Source organism: Eschscholzia californica, unplaced genomic scaffold (assembly GCF_041429995.1).
Source record: "Eschscholzia californica isolate CP2 unplaced genomic scaffold, dmEscCali1.0.p SCAF_6, whole genome shotgun sequence".
Taxonomy (NCBI): Eukaryota; Viridiplantae; Streptophyta; class Magnoliopsida; order Ranunculales; family Papaveraceae; genus Eschscholzia; species Eschscholzia californica.
The window spans coordinates 41473433-41492869 of NW_028238483.1; the positions used below are offsets into that span (position 1 = coordinate 41473433).

At 36.9% G+C, this 19437-nt stretch overlaps 3 protein-coding genes and 1 long non-coding RNA gene across 8 annotated transcripts; 2 read left to right on the plus strand and 2 right to left on the minus strand.

Moving 5' to 3' along the window:
• Nucleotides 1-272: 272 nt before the first annotated feature.
• MLH1 (MUTL-homolog 1) lies at nt 273-9831 on the minus strand. Of its 5 annotated transcripts, none has more exons than XM_086647289.1 (17): nt 9419-9831; nt 8766-9112; nt 8469-8641; nt 7462-7534; nt 7205-7339; nt 6892-7102; nt 6430-6578; nt 6152-6250; nt 5718-5787; nt 5444-5582; nt 4625-4719; nt 4428-4536; nt 3850-4015; nt 2974-3135; nt 2035-2206; nt 1312-1475; nt 273-579 (listed from the first exon to the last, which is right to left on the minus strand). In XM_086647289.1, the coding sequence occupies exons 2-17, from the start codon at nt 9015-9017 to the stop codon at nt 535-537; spliced, it is 2214 nt and encodes a 737-aa protein (XP_086503415.1). In that variant the 5' UTR covers nt 9018-9112; nt 9419-9831; the 3' UTR covers nt 273-534. The 5 variants fall into 5 exon arrangements, with proteins under 5 accessions (XP_086503415.1, XP_086503412.1, XP_086503416.1 ...); XM_086647286.1 differs by having other exon boundaries at nt 9286-9700; XM_086647290.1 differs by lacking the exon at nt 9419-9831 and having other exon boundaries at nt 5444-5579; nt 8766-9173.
• On the plus strand, nt 9369-11284 carry LOC147535009 (uncharacterized). The gene is made up of 3 exons (XR_015227514.1): nt 9369-9405; nt 9579-9635; nt 11228-11284. It is a non-coding gene; the product is annotated as an uncharacterized LOC147535009 (long non-coding RNA).
• A 654-nt stretch (nt 11285-11938) lies between these two features.
• LOC147535010 (SSUH2-like protein) lies at nt 11939-13900 on the minus strand. Its single transcript, XM_086647298.1, has 4 exons — nt 13377-13900; nt 12922-12981; nt 12712-12758; nt 11939-12178 (listed from the first exon to the last, which is right to left on the minus strand). Exons 1-4 carry the CDS (start codon nt 13545-13547, stop codon nt 12091-12093), a joined length of 366 nt encoding a protein of 121 aa, XP_086503424.1. The 5' UTR covers nt 13548-13900; the 3' UTR covers nt 11939-12090.
• A 33-nt stretch (nt 13901-13933) lies between these two features.
• Nucleotides 13934-16045, plus strand: LOC147535011 (extradiol ring-cleavage dioxygenase-like). Its single transcript, XM_086647297.1, has 3 exons — nt 13934-14552; nt 14782-15155; nt 15661-16045. The coding sequence occupies exons 1-3, from the start codon at nt 14322-14324 to the stop codon at nt 15848-15850; spliced, it is 795 nt and encodes a 264-aa protein (XP_086503423.1). The 5' UTR covers nt 13934-14321; the 3' UTR covers nt 15851-16045.
• Nucleotides 16046-19437: the final 3392 nt, after the last annotated feature.

Sequence of the window (19437 nt, forward strand, 5' to 3'; positions counted from 1 at the left end):
GTCTAATTTCTGGAGCGAAAATCCTGAACAGTTTTGCTCATATCTCACTCGTCTCACTCTAGAAGAAGACGATGCCAACACTTGAGTCTTGAAGAGAATAAGGAATTTCGAGGGAGGGAGAGAGAATGAGAGTTGAGAAACAAAGAACTCTACCACCGGAAAGGGATTGAGTTTCTTTTTGCAAATATTTTGAGAGTCGGGGAGAAATAAATAATAAGCAAATAACAAAAAAGGAAAAGAAAGTAAAAGAAACTCTACCACACCTAAATCTCTGGAGATCAAATAAAAGTACTTCATTTTTCATCAAAAGTAACTACTCACTTTCTCATAGGTGAACCAAATATATTTCCTATAGTCAGTCAGTCACGTTATTTACAGGAAGTGAAATACTAATTAGTTCATTAAGAGTAGATAAACAGTGATGAACAGTCTCCTTTGTCAAGCTCCAGTGGATGATTAAATGTCAATTTTTCCATCCTTCATAAATCGCAATTTGTTGTCCTCTCTGCATTGCTTCCCCCAGCCAGGAACTGTTTAACATCTTTCAAAGATCTTGTAGAGCTTCTCCAGTGAAGCTACCTATCAAAAACATAAATATTACTACTTCCATATTCAACAAAAAGAGACCTCATTCTCATATTGCAAAAAACCAGTAATTTAGATTCTAAAATCTTGGATCAAATAAAGACCTCAACAATCAACATCTTATTCGTATCGGGGTAGTCCGAAAATTTCTTCAAATGTTCCTTGCGAATTCTCAGTGCTAAAAGACAGTCCAAATTGCAACTAGTATAATTGTGGTGGATGGTCATCGTAATATGTTTACATTCGAGTCTAAAAAATCGAATTAGAACTAGTTGGATATCAGATGGTTAAGAGCCTATAGATTAGTCGCTATTAAGAAATTAGCAATCCCTAGGTAGTGATTACCCCTTTGAATTTCTATACGAGTTGTGCATAGACATCGCAAGTATTAGAGAGTCCAAAGGTATCTACCTAATCGGTATCTAAGCTTTGTTGGACCATACAAGACTAGTTCTTTATCGTGAAAGTTAGTTTTTGCTCAACATTCGTGTCGGTATCATGCCATTATGACCGAACTAAAAACTGACTTATGAAGTACTTGAGTGTAATTCTATTTAACACTTGTAACGTGGATGAGTGAAACCTATTGACTTAGAGATTTTCTTTTGAAGAGAATACAAATTTTAGTAAACGTTCACAGGTCATGAAAGTTTGTTTTATTCATGAACATTAGTTTGTGAACAAAATCAAGCTATTCAAGGAATGACACGAAGGGAAAGAAGAAACCTGGACAAAAGTTCCATTTGTGGCCATTGACATAGGCGGCTTGAGGAAGAGTCTCATGGACGGAAACAAGACATGCTGGATCGACCATTCACGCTGAGCCCATGCAGTTTCAGCTTCCGAAAGCAACTCTTGATCAAGTTCATCGTCATCGACAGCAGTATCTTCTGTAATAACACAAAAAAGAACGGAGATAAAAAAAAAGGTGGACTTTTTAAACACGACAGATATGTAGATCAAAGTATCGAACCATATCATATTTCCGAAGTAATGAAAAATATTGGGTTGCTTGTATTGATTGAACTCCTAAATTATTAGCATACCCCGTAAAAGTAAAACCTTAGTTGTGATTGATAGAAAAGCTGGGTTATGAAGTAAAGAGGATACAGTCAACTTGAGCTGACACAACTCCCGCGTAAAAGGCGGTCGAGGCGTATGCATACGCCTCGACCGCTGTGATTGATTGAACTTACACGTATTTTGCGCATAGAGGCATACGCCTCGAGGCACCGCTTCGCCTTTTTGAGAGCCCACCGCCTCGAGGCTTAAAAACGTATTTCAAAACATTGTGGACGACTTCTTGAAATATACAAATTGCTCCAAATTCTCATAAAAGAAAAGACTGCTATAAGATATTATGTAAGGGAGCAATTTAGAAAAGAAGGACCTGATGCTTTTTGGTAAGACAGAAAAGATCATATAGGAATGCAGAAAGAGCATTTGTACCTAAGTTCTCGTAATCATCTATGTTCTCTGTATTCCTAGGTTGTTTACTTCTCTTGTAGAACTGCAGGTCTTCTCCAGATGGGTTGGGCAGAAGAGGAGGATGCAAAGCGTAGAAGTTTCCAATAGCTGCTGAAATTTCTTGAAAACAGTTCTTTTCATCCTCCCAGTTAACCTACAGAGATTCACAAACAGTTACCCAAACAAAACCAAATATTTTTAAGAAAGAGTATCCTTTAGTTGGAACTAGGAGCACAAAAACTAAAAACATAAGAAACAAACAAGTTCTTTTGAACATTTCATGTTACTAGCCTTCCTTAGTTTCGTTTGTACTCTTTTCTCTTTCTTTTTTCCCTTTTGTAACCTTTCTTTTTCTTATATACTAATTCACGGCTAAGCTCGAAAAGTCGGAAATAGGGACTAGTCGGCCGACCCGGGCCTAGCTACCAGGCGGGATGTCATCGGGACCAGTCGGATTTCATCAGTTAAAAGTTCTAATAACAATCCTGATAAGAACTACATAAATTTTAAGATATTTTAGCCTCATGAGGTTCACTGCAGTTGGAGATAATTCCTTCAGGTGATGTCTGGAAAGCACTAAGTAGTTCGTTTAAGATAGTGACTCATAATGTATCTAGCATCCCTGTCTTCCAATCTATCAATGTCCGACACCTTGAACAGATGATGTACTCTGACACCCATTCTGGCTTCTATCTTACATAGGTAAACATTCTAAATGTAGAACGTCACCAAACGGGTATGTCCTCAATACATAAATAAACACAAATCATTATAAAATCAGACCTCTCATGTACGCAACTAGTTGTTGCTACTACCACACCTCAAAGACATCCATAGATAGAAACCATCAACCGTCCCGTCCAATATGAAAGATAGAAGTAATTAAGTAAATCATTAGCAAGAAATCTTATAGGTACTTACATCATTGCCTAAAGACAATATAAACTCTGGAACATAGTCCATGTTAGGTGTGTATTGGTCCAGGACAACAGGAAGTTTACATAAATTTCCTTGTTGATCAATATGGACGCAGAAATACTCCTCTAGCATCTCACGTTTTAGCTTTAGCAGCTCAATATTCATCTGATTATAAAAAGAAAAAAACAACAAATAAGTCATGATCAGTGGGAAAGTAGGAGAAGTCCACTCAACAATAGAGCAGTACCATGTTTGATGTATCAAATGGAAAAGCATAGTATCATAATCAACTTAGATTCCCTGCTAAACGGTAAGGTAACTGAACTCAACTGATGCCCCGTAGAACTGGGACAGATAAGAATAAGATAACGACATTTCATGTTCACATTTCTCAACGTCATGCTAAATCAAGAACTACCAGGAATTTTGAAGTACAATATCCGAATACGACTAACTAGAACCAAGGAATTAAATTTCGAAATAATCATGCCTACCTAAATCTCCATCCAAACCGAAATTTAACTAAGTTTCTGTTAACAATGCCTTGTCATGGAAATAAATTTTGAACTATTTCGATCGAAATGACGAAAATATTTTGGTCGAAATGACGGAAATATTTCCATTTCTATGTAGTGTTTAAACTTATTTAGTATGTTCAGATCCTGGGTGAAGGAGAGAGACTAAAAGATAATAAAAAATATTATCCCAAGAAGCATTATATTTGACAAATGTAATAGTCCGTATGACACAACTAGAAGTTGAAAAACAAGAGAAACCTTATCCAACAATATCAAACATTGCCAACAAAAAGTATCACGTTAACTGAAATCAGCAAGTCATTTATAATAAACAAACAAATAACAAAGTAGATAGATATACTTCTGATATTTTCCGCTTTAGTTCATTGCTCTCGACGGTTTGGGTTTCCATATCGTCCTCTTTCAGTGCAATAGTTAGCAATTCTGAAAGGGGTGCCGGTTCACTGAGTTGTATTGCATTGAAATGGGCGAATCTGCGTAGAACTTGCTGATACATGAGCTCTTTGCTGTAGTGAAAAGTTTCACACAACCAACAAATATAGTTACTAAACTAATCCAGCATGAATAAATAAATCTCAAATAATTGTCACAAGAAAGGATAAAGATGATAGCAATAAATCAAGGTCATTTAATGGAATAGAAGATGCATCAGAACTAAGCAAGTTGAATATAACATTTGTTAGCTATTGATTCTGAGAAGAACATAGACAGATATACGGCAGAGGATCACTAACTGAGGTAACCATGAAAGGACACTAGGTCCAAAGTTGATGTGTGGTAGTATTTGCGAATCAGGAAAAAAAGAGCATAGTAATTGGTAATATGACCACAGATTACAAAAGTGCAGTTACTTCAGAACGAAGAATTCAACTCATAAAATACTTGTTCGCAGTTAATACAACTAATGAGAAAAATTACCTCAAATTTACTACATTCACAAGATACAAGTGGGTGTTGTGTTGAAGCAAAGCTAACACATTATCTGCCATTCCAACATATGTTGAATGTTTGACAATGTCCAGCAGACCTGCAAAGCTAACAGTGTACGGTTCAAGAAAATAATACATGATCTTCTATCAAACAAAATTTTACAAGGAAATATCCGCAAATTTCACCAGAATGACAGTTACGATCAATCTCGATTAGGAGCTCGTGGACACTAGTCAAATCCGCAGTTTCCCTTGGGTTTCTTCTTTGCCTAATAGCAGAGCTACAAATAGATTAAAAATGGATATAAAAAGTAAGTATCACACAATCGACTTGGAAACGTTTCAAAGATAAAGATACCAACATGGATACTGGTAAAACAAACAGGAGATAAAGGCAGACTCCTGGCTCCTAAAATTGACACCATGGATGTGGAGATCAGTTCTTAATGCTCGCTCACTTATCCAGTAGTCTTTGAGCTAAAGATCTTTCCCCACCTCAGAATAGCAAGCTGTCTGTGGGGACCGGCAATTCTTAACCAACTTGAGCTATTTTTCTTTTATAATAACACTAATGAAAGACCCTACATTGCGCTACTAGTATCTTTCTACTGAAATGCAAGTATTCTAATACTAAATTAACCATTTCTCTTGTTTCCAACTTCTCACACAACCCAACTTCCTTAACTGCAAATCTAAAACAGTAATCATATCTGATCGACTGGTCCATGTCGGAATAAAAAAAGGGATGTAGTTTTTCGTGACACTTGGGACTAGCATACTATAAAGTTCTCTTCCTTGTAAGCCCCATTCGTCTTTGTTCCATTAAAGAGAGTATATCAGACGCGGAGAAAATTCAAACATGCAAAAGTATCACCCTAAGACTCCCCATGGTATCCAATAATGGTTTACCGATATGTTTCCAGGCCAAGTGTCAGCTCTTGATGTGCACGAATTTTCTTGACTGCAAAGCTTTAATGATTAAATTATGACTAGTCAAAATCCTACCGTATTTGGGTCAAGCCAGATGTTCTTTCATGTTGACTAAGAGGTTTATCCTGCAGATAGACATGCATCCGTCCAACAGGATCCGTTGCATCTGTCCTGACCATTTTATTAACGGGAGTTTTCTGTGATTTTGAACCTACTGGAATTAGGAACACATTATTAGTTATAGAAATGGAGGATAAGAAAAACAATTATGATGAAAAAGGTTGAAACCCTCCAAAATAAACAGCATAAACTTGTCATACATCAGAGGGAAACAAAATACTCCACATACCAGTGGGTGATGGACTCGAAGTGGTTTCCTTGCTTACTTTGACAGGAACGGAATGGGAGGGTTCTGCAGTCTAACTTGTGCATGAAAAGAAAGACCAGAGTTTTAAAATAATAGGACAAGTAGTAATTACATTGGAAGGCAATGGAAGAGATTCAGATAAATACGGGAACCGGAAAAGCGTGGTAACAAATGCCCAACATTTAACAAATGATAGCTATAATTAATCTATTTTACCAGCTACTTAGTGCTCATGAGCCTTTTGAGAGTTATAACTTGAATAAAAGAGAATCAAGAGATTGCTATCTATTCTCCAATAATAATGCCATAAATATTTTTGTACTTGCGGAATGCAAAAAGAACTATAAAGGACGAATGCGGCAGAATTTCTGACTTTGATAAGGGTTATTATGTAACATAGTTTCAGAAGAGAATACCTGCATATGAAATGTCCTTGATGAATTACAGTTCCTTAAACTTGATTCAACTACCATTTGTATTTTCTCAATAATGCTTTCTTGATTCAAAAGGCTAACCTGCAAATATGCACGGAAAACTATATTTTAGAATAAATTACAATGCTAATTAGAAGTCAGCAGTCCAGCACCAAAGAAACTCATTATTTCTTTATCTTTTTGTCTCATCTAAATACCTATTATTTTAGAAGGCAATGTATCGTTATATTATCGTCGGTATAGGAATATAACAGTTATACCTCTCTCTTAGTAGGATGTACATTAACATCCACGTGCTCGGATGGCAGGGTAATAGACATATAAACAAATGGTTTAGATGCTTTTGGCAGGGTTGCAGCATAAACAACTTCAATGGCTCTTTTGAGGGCAGAGCAATCCACCAGCCTATCTGAAAAAGGATTAGTTGCAGGAATGTTAATAAAATGCATCTTAAGTTTATAATTGTCCTACATAACTTAAAAGAAATTTCCTATAATATTATCTCAGGAAATAAAAGAAACACAACAACCAAGCCTAATTTAGCTGATATTCAACTTACGGATTCTATTTTAGAAGTTGTGGGGCATCACAGTTAGACCTTTCGGTCTCAATACTGCATTAGGTTTAGGTAACGCCATTTCTAACTGTTACTGTGAAACCACGACTAGTAAACATAAAGACAAAGTAAAGTTCCAGTAAGGGCAATTAGTACTGGTACATACCATTGATAAAAAGGATCATTGTCATTTTCTTGACAGTGTAATTTGAATTCGAGATATATCCTTTCATCTTGAAGACTGATGAGCCAGATGGATTGTCGTCAGAAGCCGTTACTTCCATTAGATCACGAGCAACTGAGACACCATATATCGATCTGATTGCTTCTAGCCTTGAGGTTGTGGCAACTGTATGAATATCTGCTCTGGCGCCATGCTGAATTGGATATTATAAAAAAAGTAAGGATACTTTTCTACATGCAGCATTGCATCTTTTGGAGTACAGAAAATACTTAGCATGAACAGTGGTAAGCCGAACCTTTCTACATGAGAAGTTCACATTTATGTGATGTACTGCAAACCTAGAAATAAGATCTACTATTTTTGCATAATCATCTGCAGAATTCTGAAGTGTTTTCCTCCGAGCCATCATATTATAGAAGAGATTTTCAATCTGAAAAATGAACACCCCCACCACCAAAGAAAAAAATTATCCCCTCAAAACTTTTCCAGAACCCCGACAAATATAACAATAGATTTATAATTCATAATAAAGTAACACAGCATACTCTTTACCATTATCTGAGTTCCTTTTACAGCTGCACAAGCCTTAGGATCATTCTCCATGACACCATCTCTGTAAGAAACCCTGAACCAAAGAAAGAAAGAAAATATTGTTTCTTCATCAGTTGAAATGTTCAACCACAATCAGAAACCTATGCCCACTCAGTGATTACCTCCTTCTAGTTCTAGGTCACCATGCAATGTTATAAACAGCTGCATATTGTACCCTTACCTAGCTTTTCGTTTAAATAAAATATAAAAAGAAGAAATATCTATTATATTAAAACAGCTCAGTCGGTTATCCAGGGGATAAGTCTGACCGTCTATTTTTATTGGGATTTTCATAAAGATCACATCTAATGGTTGTTATAAAATCCCTTTTCGTGTAAATCCCTTCAAAATAGAAGGGTAATAGTATAAAACGACCAAAAGTGGTTAATATCTCTCCCTATTTATTCTCCATTATCTTCTTTATTCTCTTTCCAAGAATGTTGTAATCTAAATTTATTTATTTTCTCAGGCGTTAGCCAAGAGGGATCTTCCCCGTCCGTAGGACGGGGAGGAAACCTAGTAAAGTAACATTACTGCTCATTATATATTTAGACATACAACTCGTAACCACGAAATTGATCTTCGATGATTTTCACTTAATCATAATGAACAACTTAAGCCAGAACGAAGGGTGTATTGCAAATTTGCAACTAGTTTGCCTAATTTGATCTATATATTACAGTTGTAAGGAACCTAATATGGGTAGAGAGTTATCAGCCATGTCTAATGTTGTTTTTTAGGACTTGGGATCCACATTTCGATGTTCTCTCTATACCAAACACACCATTATATGAAAAAGAAACATCAGATTTGGTGTACTAGTATGGATTTGACATTTTCCCGCCATTTCAGAATCGGCATCAGAATCCTATTTCATCAATTCAATTTTGTTTGAAGCAATTGTACTTCGTGAACTTTTTACCTAGAGAAAGTAGAAGTATCAAGAACAATTTAAACAAGTGGATTACCTATAACCATGTAATTGGCCTTTAGTGATGGTGGTGACAGTAACATGAGCAACATAAGTCATACTGGCTAGGGCTTCTCCTCTAAACCCCATCGATTTAATACTTTGTAAATCTTCAAAAGCTGATAATTTTGATGTAGTATGCCTTTCACACAAAATCGGCAAATCTTCATACTGAAATAACATCAACAAATTAAACAAATAAACCCTAAAAGATCACCACATTTTGGGAAAAAACGAACAAAATGTGAAATTTGTTGAAGGATTGTTCAGAAATGTGTATAATGATGATACTTACTCGGATGCCATGTCCGTCATCGGAAACCTGGATAAGTTTGAGACCACCATCCTTGACGACGACGTTAATGGAGGTGGAAGAAGCATCGAGACTGTTCTCAACGAGCTCTTTGACGGCGGAGACAGGACGTTGAATCACCTCACCTGCTGCGATTCTGTTCACTACTGACTCGTCTAGTCTGAGAATCTTTGGAGGTTCCTTTATGTATGATTTTAGGGTTTGTTCCTCCACAGTTTCTTCTTCGACTTCCATTATTGCTGATGAGTTCAAATGGGGAGGTTTTTCAGCAAACCAGTTCGCGGGAAAAGACTAGCGAGGCATGGTGTTTTTCTTTAGTAAGGGTCCGTCTGTTACATACGAAAACAGACTGAGAAAATTGATTTTTCCTAAAAAATCTATTTTCACGGGAAAATTGAAATCTATTTTCCCGTGAAAATTAAAAAGAGCGGTAAAATAGAAAATTCTATTTTCCCGTGAAAATTAAAAAGAGCGGTAAAATTGATTTTCCAACCAAACCTACTTTCTCTTAAGGAACAAAGCCTACTTTCTCTTTTCCAACCAAACCTTACTTTGGAAGAACAACCAAACAGAAGAAGAAGGCCAAGAAGGAAGGCAGAGAGAGAGAGAGAGAGAGAGAGAGGTAAGCTCCTTACTTGTGTAATTTATTCTTTGAACCACCTTATTAAACTGTTATTAGTAATCACTAGAAGAAAACTTTCGGAATGATATATGCTTAAAAGCTGTTTTCTTATCAGTTTTGAGTTAGGGTTTTCTTCAGATTCTTAGTATAACAAAGAAATGATGTCTGGGTAGGTCATGTTGCTGTCAATTGTGTAACATATATGCCTGAACTCTGATTTGATGGTGGAGGTAATTGGTACCTAGGGTTTAGGATTTGGGAACTGGATCTTATTTACTTAATGTTAGACCTTCTCAGTTTGGAGTACTGAAATCAGAATCATTTGATGCCTACCTTATGTTTGTGTCAAAACAATACCATAATTTTTTCCGGGTATATCAACATAAATCGAGCAATTTGAATCAAAATTTGTGTACTTTATGATCTAGGTAATTTTATTCTCCTACTATCGAATTTGAGGGAATTTCAACTCAATTGTGATATCTATTTGTAGTCGAACATAAAAGTATTCCACATTCGGAAGTATTTATTGGTTTATTTGAAGACGAGTTATCGTAGTTAGTTAGTTATAGAATCAAATAGTTCTTTAGTTCTCCTGATTCTCTTCTTTGAATCTGTCATCGTCATTTTATTGTTTGTCTAGTATTTTTGCATCGCTTCTAATTGCAAGAATTTATAATGGTATTGAAAGAAATTTTGAAGTATTAGGGTTGTTAATGTTGTGATGATGTAGAAATTTCTGTTAGGTCTTAGTTCAAGTCGCATGCCATATAACAAGAACATCACTAGATCAATCATTACTAAGTGGTACCCCTCAAGTGCTAACAGTTATCAGTATTTGACCTCGCTTTTGACACCCAATCCCAATAGTACAGGGATTTGTTCCTGGCGATGCCTCCACGAGCTCACCGAAAAAGGCTCGACACTTACTAAGCTCGAACATCTCCCAAATGATGTAAGACTATTGCACCCCTCACCCGTGGAGAAGAGCCGTCGTCCTTGTCTTTGATACCATTTGTAATGCCCCAGGCCTTAGCAATAATCAATATTGTTCCACTTTTGGCAATTATTTTTCCTTGCCATAAATTCTGGCACATAACGTTCTAGGCTTCTCTACCTGAACCATCTAGGCTACAAACCAACTCAAATCCTAAACAATATGTAAGAAGTTGCTATTTTAGGTCCATAAGGTCTTCATGAGCAGTGTAGGATTGAGTTTAATCACTGCATTTGTCCTCCTCGTAGTTTCGTTCTTATGCTTTCCTATCTAATCTGGTACGTGGTTGGCAATTTTCTATCTTAAACCTCACTTGCTGGAAGATCGTTTTTGTTGACTTTGAGGAACATGATACTGAATTCAATGACTTCAGCTCCTTTAACTATGATTAAATCTTTGCTTGAACTAGATTATGCTTTGGCTTTTTCCTACTTAGATTTCGATTTTCTTATAGTACTTCAGGATTGTTTGAATAAAAACTTGGAATTCAATTCTATCTACTTCTGTATCGGGTGAATGCACAACTACAATTCGGTTATGCATTTTTAGCCTCCAGAAGTTCTGAGTGTATGTGAAATTTCTAATCATCTGGAAATCCAACCATCAACTTATTTCCTGTGAACGAACATTAGAAAGGGTTCATCCTCAGTAATTCGTTAAACGAAGTAAACACCACTAAACACGAAATAACTCTTTACCCAAGAATACCATACTGTTATATTTATTTGTATTAGTTGAGAAAATTGAGAAGGAACTTGGAACAATTATGAACTTTACTGCTCCTCCAACTTGTATCTTCCCTTATATCCATTCTATTTGATCTAGATTCTGGATTTACTGGAATACTCAGAAACTGCAAGGGGTTCCTGTTAATCCTGGTGGATCAGTCATGCTTCCTCAAGCTGATGCTTCTTCAAGCTCCAGAGACGATTTAGACATATCAAATGGAAAGAACAAGCGTCGATCAGCAGCTGGTTCAAGTCTAGCCAATCAAAAGAGAACCTGTAAGGCCCCCGCTGATGCTATAGTTGAAGCAATGTTAGAAATAGCAGCTGCTTCAAAGGCAAGAGCAACATCAAGAAACGAAGATCGATTTTCCATCAGTACTTGTATTGAAGTATTAGACGAGATTAAAGGAATTGATCAAGAAGTATATTTTACTGCCTTGGATTTATTTGAGAATCCAAATGCTAGAGAGACATTCATTTCTCTGAAAAGTGAAAGACGGTTAACATGGTTGGAGAGAAAGTGTAGTAGTATCCCTAGTTCCATGGTTTGAGTGTTGATTTTGTTTGTTCTTAATCATTTACTACTCTAATTATGATAAGAATTTCTTGTTTTAGCATTTAGGTTGTTTTATCTTAATTGTGTGAAGTGTGATTTTAAGAGTAGAACCATTTTGTGTTATTTGGGTGATAATTTACATCCTTCGAACTTCGGAGATATTACTGCAATGGCATTCGAAAGGGGTTTGTCTAGGGTTCACCTCTTCTCATAAAAGATCTGATTCTATCATCATTTTACTACAGCGATAAATGGAGTAAAAACCCTTATTATTTAAGTAATTTGTACATAAATAAAATTTAAATTCAGAATTAGATCGAGATTCGAGAGAGAACAATGAGAAATAAGTAATTGACAAAATAAATATACAAGTCCCAAGAGAGTAAAAAGTGCTAAACTCTTGTTTATCTTTCTCCTCTTTGTTCTGGTGTAAGTCCGCCCTTACCACAGTTAGGACAACTCTTTAGTCCAAATCCTTGGCAATCATAACACCTACAACATTTCCATTAAGTTTAATCTCATAATCGAATAAGGTAGGTAAGTTAGCTAATTACTTTTTAATCTATTTGAGCTCAAATTAAAACTATCTTTCAGCTGAAAACAGATTCACTAGAGAAAAATTATTTTATGATTCAATTCTATTAGGAAGGTGAGCAACCTTAATAGTAAAATTGAAATGTTAAAAACCTAACAGAATCAACGTCTAAGTAGAATATAAAATTCTCATCGAAAAAAAAAGTAGAATATAAACTATATGGATTACATATTATAGGAGTAAGAGTAACTATCTAAGGTTTGATCCTGGGGTTTCCAAAATAGAGGTCACGCTTACTATCTTATTCCTAGTATGAATTTTGTGTTAACAACTCTTGGTTGGAGTGGTTATCGAGTTGATTTCCTCTTTCCACTCTCTATATCTCGAGTTCGAGACTCGAACAATAGTTATGAATTTTGCAAGAGAATAAAAAGATTATTAATTTAAGAAAATAAAGGGTTTTTATTTGTTAAAGGTTGAAAAAACATACTTCCATCGCTCAAACATGTTCCCATTTTTCTTGTTCTTTCCTGTTCCCTGCACATACAAGATGCGGTTATCTTCTTGTGTTTCTAGGGGATTCAAATAACTTTTACGTTGTGCTTGATAACAACTTGGGAAAAAAATAGAGAGAGATTCGCTCGGAGAAAAAATTTCACCAAGCACTTGGAGAGAAGAGGAGGGTGAAGAAACACAATACCTTGCACCCTGGACACTCTATGGCACCTTGGCTTTTACATGTTTGGCAACTTTTTCCAACCTTGGAGTAAACAACACATAAAATGAAAAACATATCAAACAAATATCTAGAAACAAAAGATTAAGACGGTATATGTTTTTCATATAATGCGGATTGATTTGGTATCTATTTTCGTATCAGAATAAGTTCGACTCAAATTTTAGAACATTTGGTCTTTTTTTTTTTTTTTTTTTTTTTTTTGAGGTGTACCTAATTCGGCTAAATGGTTATTTCAGACTGATTTTAAATTCGTAGAATTCTGTCAAATAATCTGAATCAAAAGAATGTAATATAATGTATTGCTTGTGACCAAAACAATTCATAGTGAAGTGAGTCAGACTTATATAATAAGTACCAAAAAAAAAAACGAGTACTAATGAATACGATTTGTGTTTCTTGCAAGAAATTGTACTTACTAAGTTGAATATATCAAATTTTGAAGCACAGGTAGTAAAAACAACTCTTCTTGAATAAGTTGCAGACTGTGGTTGAACCTTGAATGGATACTGTGATGAAGTGAAAGGAAGAAGAGAAGTACTGCCACCACCACCACCAATAAGACACCCACACTGAGAAACTTTTGCCATTTCTTATCTTCAATAATTCTACTGCTTTGTCTTCATAAATATCTTAATGTTTTATTATTATTATTATTATTATTATAAAAAGAATTCAGACTTGAAAAAGACTGGATGGTACAAGATATGCATCACAATTATCCACAAATTTATCATCTCTATTCCTCTTTTAATGCCACTAGATTTTTATGCATTGTCAGGTATCTGGAACCGACAACATATCTTAAGTTAAACATAAAATCTGAATTAAGAATTGTCGCTGAAATGAATGGTGCGTTGTGCAGGAAATAGTTTCCAATAGACTAGTGCATTGTGTTCAACACCTCGAAATAGGGTTACTTTTGGAATTCGAAAATTGAAGTCCTTATGTCTCTTCGCCGGACACTTATGGTGGCATTTCGTTCTCTAAATACTGTCAGAACACATACACGCCGCTCGGAATTCGACCGAGATAAATGTCTAGCAGCGCATCAGGGTTGGAACAAAAATTGGATACACCAAAACAGGAGAAGAAAATATAACAAAAACGTGTGAAAAAAAGAAGTCTTTGCTTCAAAGCCCATGATGCATCTTTTTCTGTTCAAAAAGGGCGTCTTCCCCTTTAAAGAATTCTTTCTTTTTTCCTTGGTACCAATAAACAATTAAAACAGCTTTCTTACTAAGGCAACTATTGGTTCTTTCTTCTAGTTTTCTGGATTCTAATTTCTTTCTTGATTATTTCTCCTCTCTTACAAAATCTCAAATCAATTTGAGGGGATCAAATATCAAGAGAATAGACTAAGGATGGATACGATTTTCATTTCTCATGGACCTCCATCACTAGCAATTGAGGAAAATTCACCAGCTAGGAATTTCCTACAAACATGGCAAGAAAAAGTCTTACTTCCCCAGAAACCAAAATCTATTTTACTCATCTCTGCTCATTGGGAGACCTCCCATCCTACCGTTAATGTCGTCTCTGGTCGGAATGAAACCATTTACGACTTCTATGGTTTCCCTCGCTCCATGTATCAGGTAACATCTATTTACCTATCTCTCTGTTTGTCTGTCCGTTTGTCTGTTGCCTGTGTCTCTTGTTGGTGCGGATAGATCATATTCTATTGAACTATTTTACAAGAAAATCTGTTTTTCCTCGTTCTACACCAAGGAGTGGAATTGGAATTCTTAAGAAAAACAATTTACCCATTGGAATCCACTTCTAAATTTTACCAAACATACTAAATTTACCCATTACTCTTAACAGTTCAAATATCCGGCCCGGGGAGCACCGGAGCTGGCAATGAAGGTGAAGGAATTATTGATGAGTAACGGTGGGTTTAAACGCGTAAACGAAGACAGATCTCGTGGGTTAGACCACGGAGCTTGGGTTCCATTGATGTTTATGTACCCAGAGGCGAACATTCCGGTGTGTCAACTTTCGATACAAACGGGGAAAGGAGGAACTTATCATTATAACTTAGGAAGGGCATTGAGTCCTTTGAGAGAGGAAGGTGTCCTTATAATTGGGTCAGGAAGTACAACTCATAATTCTAGGGTACCTATGATCACTGATGGTTCTATTACTCCATGGGCTAGGCAATTTGATTCTTGGCTCAAAGAATCTCTCTACAATGGAAGGTAAATTTCATCAATACTCAAAGAACTTTTTTCCTTTTTTTGATAAGATTGAAATGTTCATTGATAAATGTTATTTGGCCCGACAATAAATGTCTCAGAAGGCAAATTTGCTGACAGCATGTGAAAATTTTGCTTTCGTTGGGCCATTTCAAGCCCTGGGTAGTCTGGCCTAATAGCATTGTTCGTTACTGTATAAGATGGGAGATGGGTAGCTGAGGGAGCTAGCCATCTCTGGTTCATGGCCAACGGAAGGTGATTATACTGACACTTGTAACACGGAGATTTGATTTGGGATCAACCTAGACTCTCGAGAGTCGAGCTACTCTGGTGGATCAAATGATCCCAACTGCTTAACCGACGTATACAAAGGTTGTAAATTTAAAATCTTAGACCTCCTTCAAGAAAGGTTTTTTTTTTCGGAAAAGAACTTTGTCAGTAAGAACTATGTAAATTTCCAGATGGTAATCATACTAGACAAAATTTCTTGTGTTTTGCTTTTTGATAGACATGAAGATGTGAAGGAGTACGAGAAGAAGGCACCACACGCGAAAATGGCGCACCCGTCGGCGGATCACTTTTTACCACTACATGTAGCACTTGGAGCAGCGGGTCCAAATGCTAAGGCCGAATTAATTCATCGAAGTTGGAGTTATGGTTCACTTTCTTATGCTTCATACCGTTTTTCAACAAATTGAGTCATCAATCTTCATTGTTATCAACTGATTTCCTCAACAACTCTTTGTTTGATCTCTCTCTCTCTCTCTCTCTCTCTCTCTATGTGTAGATTGAGAGATGTTGATTATGCTTTTGGTCGAATATTATGTTGTTTTAAGTAGTAGTATTTTGACACATTCACATTTGCTATTACAAAGATATAAAATTGGAGCCTATAAGTAGACCCTAATTACCTAACAAGAAATAATTGAGCCATATATAGCTTGCTATTTGTAGAAAAAAGAAATCAATTAATCACCCACTAGATCCAATAGCAGTTGTTTACCACCTACTCTGTATGGACATATTATCTAACTAGTCTCGAAGTTTCGACAAAAAAAAAAACTAATTAAAAACAGAACTTTCTCCACAGTCCATACATAATTGATCTACTTTAAGAAAACAAGATAAATATATTTATTCCTAAAATGAATGAAGTATATATTATAATGTCATGTACTGAAATTTGGCAAGTGACTAATGGCTATAACATAAACAAAAATATTAGGCCACCTATAGCTAGCCTTTATAACATAAAAGATAGATGTTGTTTCAAGTTGATCAACTCAAAAGATAGAGAACAAAGAAAGAAGAAAGAGAGATGGATAGTTATTTCATATCACATTGTGAGAGGCGGTTTAGGATGATGGATGGCGGTTTGGGTTGAAATTGGAAATAGGCTGTTTTGGTTTCAATTTGGCAATTTGCTCATAGGCGGTTTTCATGGGTTTCCAATTTGCTCACAGGCGGTTTCAATGGATTTCCAAAATTGGATGCTTGAATTGGGATCCCACCGCCTCATAATAATATAAATAGGGGGTTGATCAACATCAACAACACACCAACACAAGCAACAACAACTCTTCTTTAGAGAGCTAGAGAGAGAGAGAGCAAGAGTGAGAGAAATTTTTCATAGTTTTTGAGCGGTGTTAAATTTCTCGGTCGTCGAAGATTTAGTATAGAAGGTTAATTTCTATACGGTACCATCTTGGGACGAACTTGCGGGTTGTGTTAGTCGTCTTCATCTATCCTTCAATAAAGATTTCTTGTTCGCCCGAGGACGTAGGCTTTAAAGCCGAACCTCGTTAATTCTGTTCGCATATTTAGATTTTAGCTTAGCTTTACGATTAATCTTCATAATCGGATCAATTTCTAGGATAGGTTCGATAGCTTCCGCGACTTTCAGTTATAACAATTGGTATCAGAGCCTTGTTGAAATTGAACGAAGAGAAGATGGGATCGAGAAGTGGTACGGTCAAATCAGGGAAATATGAGATAGAGAAGTTCAATGGGAAAAACGATTTTTCTTATTGGCGGATGCAGATGAAGAATCTGTTAATCTCGCAGAAATTACACAAGACGTTGACGGGAAAGAAACCAGGAGATATGTCAGATGAGGATTGGGAGGAGTTAGATCTCGAAGCACGGGCTACCATTATGTTGTGTCTTGAGAGGGACGTGGCGTTCCTAGTAGACGGAGAAACAACGGCGGCGGGTGTGTGGTTAAAGCTAGAAAGCAGTTTCATGACGAAAACTTTAACGAATCGGGTCTACTTAAAATCCAAATTATTCACATGTAGAATGGAAGAGGGTTCTTCTATTCAGGAATATGTGAATAGGTTTGACAGGATTATCTCAGATTTGAAGGATATTGATGTTAAGGTTGAGGATGAAGACCAAGCCCTCATATTGTTACTTTCATTGCCTAAATCCTATGAGAACCTTGTTCAAACTTTGATGCTTGTTGGTGATAGTCTAAGCATGGAAGAGACGAGAAATTCGCTATTAGCGGATGACCTTCGTAAGGTTGCTACTAGCAGTATGGCGTCGGGTGGAGTAGACAAAGAACAAGCACAAGGGTTGTTTGTAACGAGGGGGAGGAGTAATGAAAGGGGAAAGGGAAAGGGCGGGAAATCTAAATCCAAATCTAGAGGCTCTTTCAAGAAAACGTGCTTTAGTTGTGGTGAGCTTGGCCACTATAAAGCGGCTTGTCCAAAGAGAAAGTTGAAGCAAAAGAACGAAGGCTACAAGGAGAAACAAGAGATGCAAGAGGCGGGATATGTGTCAGAAGAGCCGGACGAATGTTTCTCGGTGACAGAGGTGTCTAAGAAGATCTTCGATAAGTGGATGCTTGATTCAGGGGCGTCACACCATATGTGCCCAAATAGGGAGTGGTTTACTACCTATAGGAGTATAGATGGTGGTACAGTTATACTGGGTGATGATAGTATATGTAAAACTGTGGGACTCGGAACAATACGTATCAAGATGCACGATGGAGTGGTGAGAACATTGACGGACGTAAGACACATACCCGATTTGCGGAAAAATCTAATTTCCCTTGGTGTGTTGGAGCGGAACGGCTGTAAGATAATTATAGAGAATGGCTCCATAAAAGTCGTTAAGGGTTCTTTGGTGGTAATGAGAGGTACTCGTTACGGTAATTTATACAAACTTTTGGGGACAACAATTACTGGAGATGTAGCAGTAGGAATCAGTGGAAGGGATCCAACGGCTAGTACGAGGCTTTGGCATATGCGCCTTGGGCATATGTCAGAAAAGGGTCTATCTCTGATGTGCGGGAAAGGCTTGTTGAAGGACATGAAGAAGCCTTGCATGGAGTTTTGTGAGCATTGTGTGTTCGGGAAGGCACACAGGGTGACGTTCTCTACAAGCAAGCACAGGAGCAAAGAGGTATTAGACTACGTACATACCGATGTCTGGGGACCGGCAAAGTTACCTTCCAAGGGTGGTTCCAGGTATTTTGTTACATTCGTTGATGATCATTCGAGATTTGTCTGGCTTTATTTTCTGAAGCATAAGAATGAGGTATTCAACACGTTCCTGGTGTGGAAAGCAATGGTTGAGAACAAAACTGGTCGAAAGCTGAAGACGTTAAGATCGGATAATGGGACCGAGTACACGGATGGGGCATTCAAGGAGTTTTGTAATCAGGAAGGCATTTTGAGGCACTGGACAGTAGTAAACACACCTCAGCAGAATGGAGTCGCAGAGAGATTGAACCGTACACTACTTGAGAAGGCTAGATGTATGCGCTCCAATTCGGGATTAGGCATAGAATGGTGGGCAGAATCTGTTGCTACAACTTGTTATATTGTGAACAGGTCTCCACATTCTTCTTTAGATGGTGGCATACCTTACGAGGTGTGGTCAGGTGAACATGCAGATTACGGGAGACTTAAGGTTTTCGGTTGTACGTCCTATTACCATGTTAAAGGTAACAAACTTGACAATAGAGCAAAGAAGGCAATTTTCTTAGGATATGCTACAGGAGTCAAGGGTTATCGGCTATGGTGTACGGAAGACAAGAAGTTTGTAATCAGCAGAGATGTGGTGTTTGATGAGTCATCTATGGTAGCTATGGCGAAAGCTACGGTGCCTAGTTGTGGTGATGTTGGGTCTACTAAAGCTCAAGTAGTAGAAGTAGAAGCCGAAGACCAACGGGTTTCTAGGAATCATGATCAGGTGGAGCATCAGGATAATACTCAGGATGAGGAAATTGATGAACCCGATCATGAGGAGGTTCAAAGGGAAGGTACACAAGTTT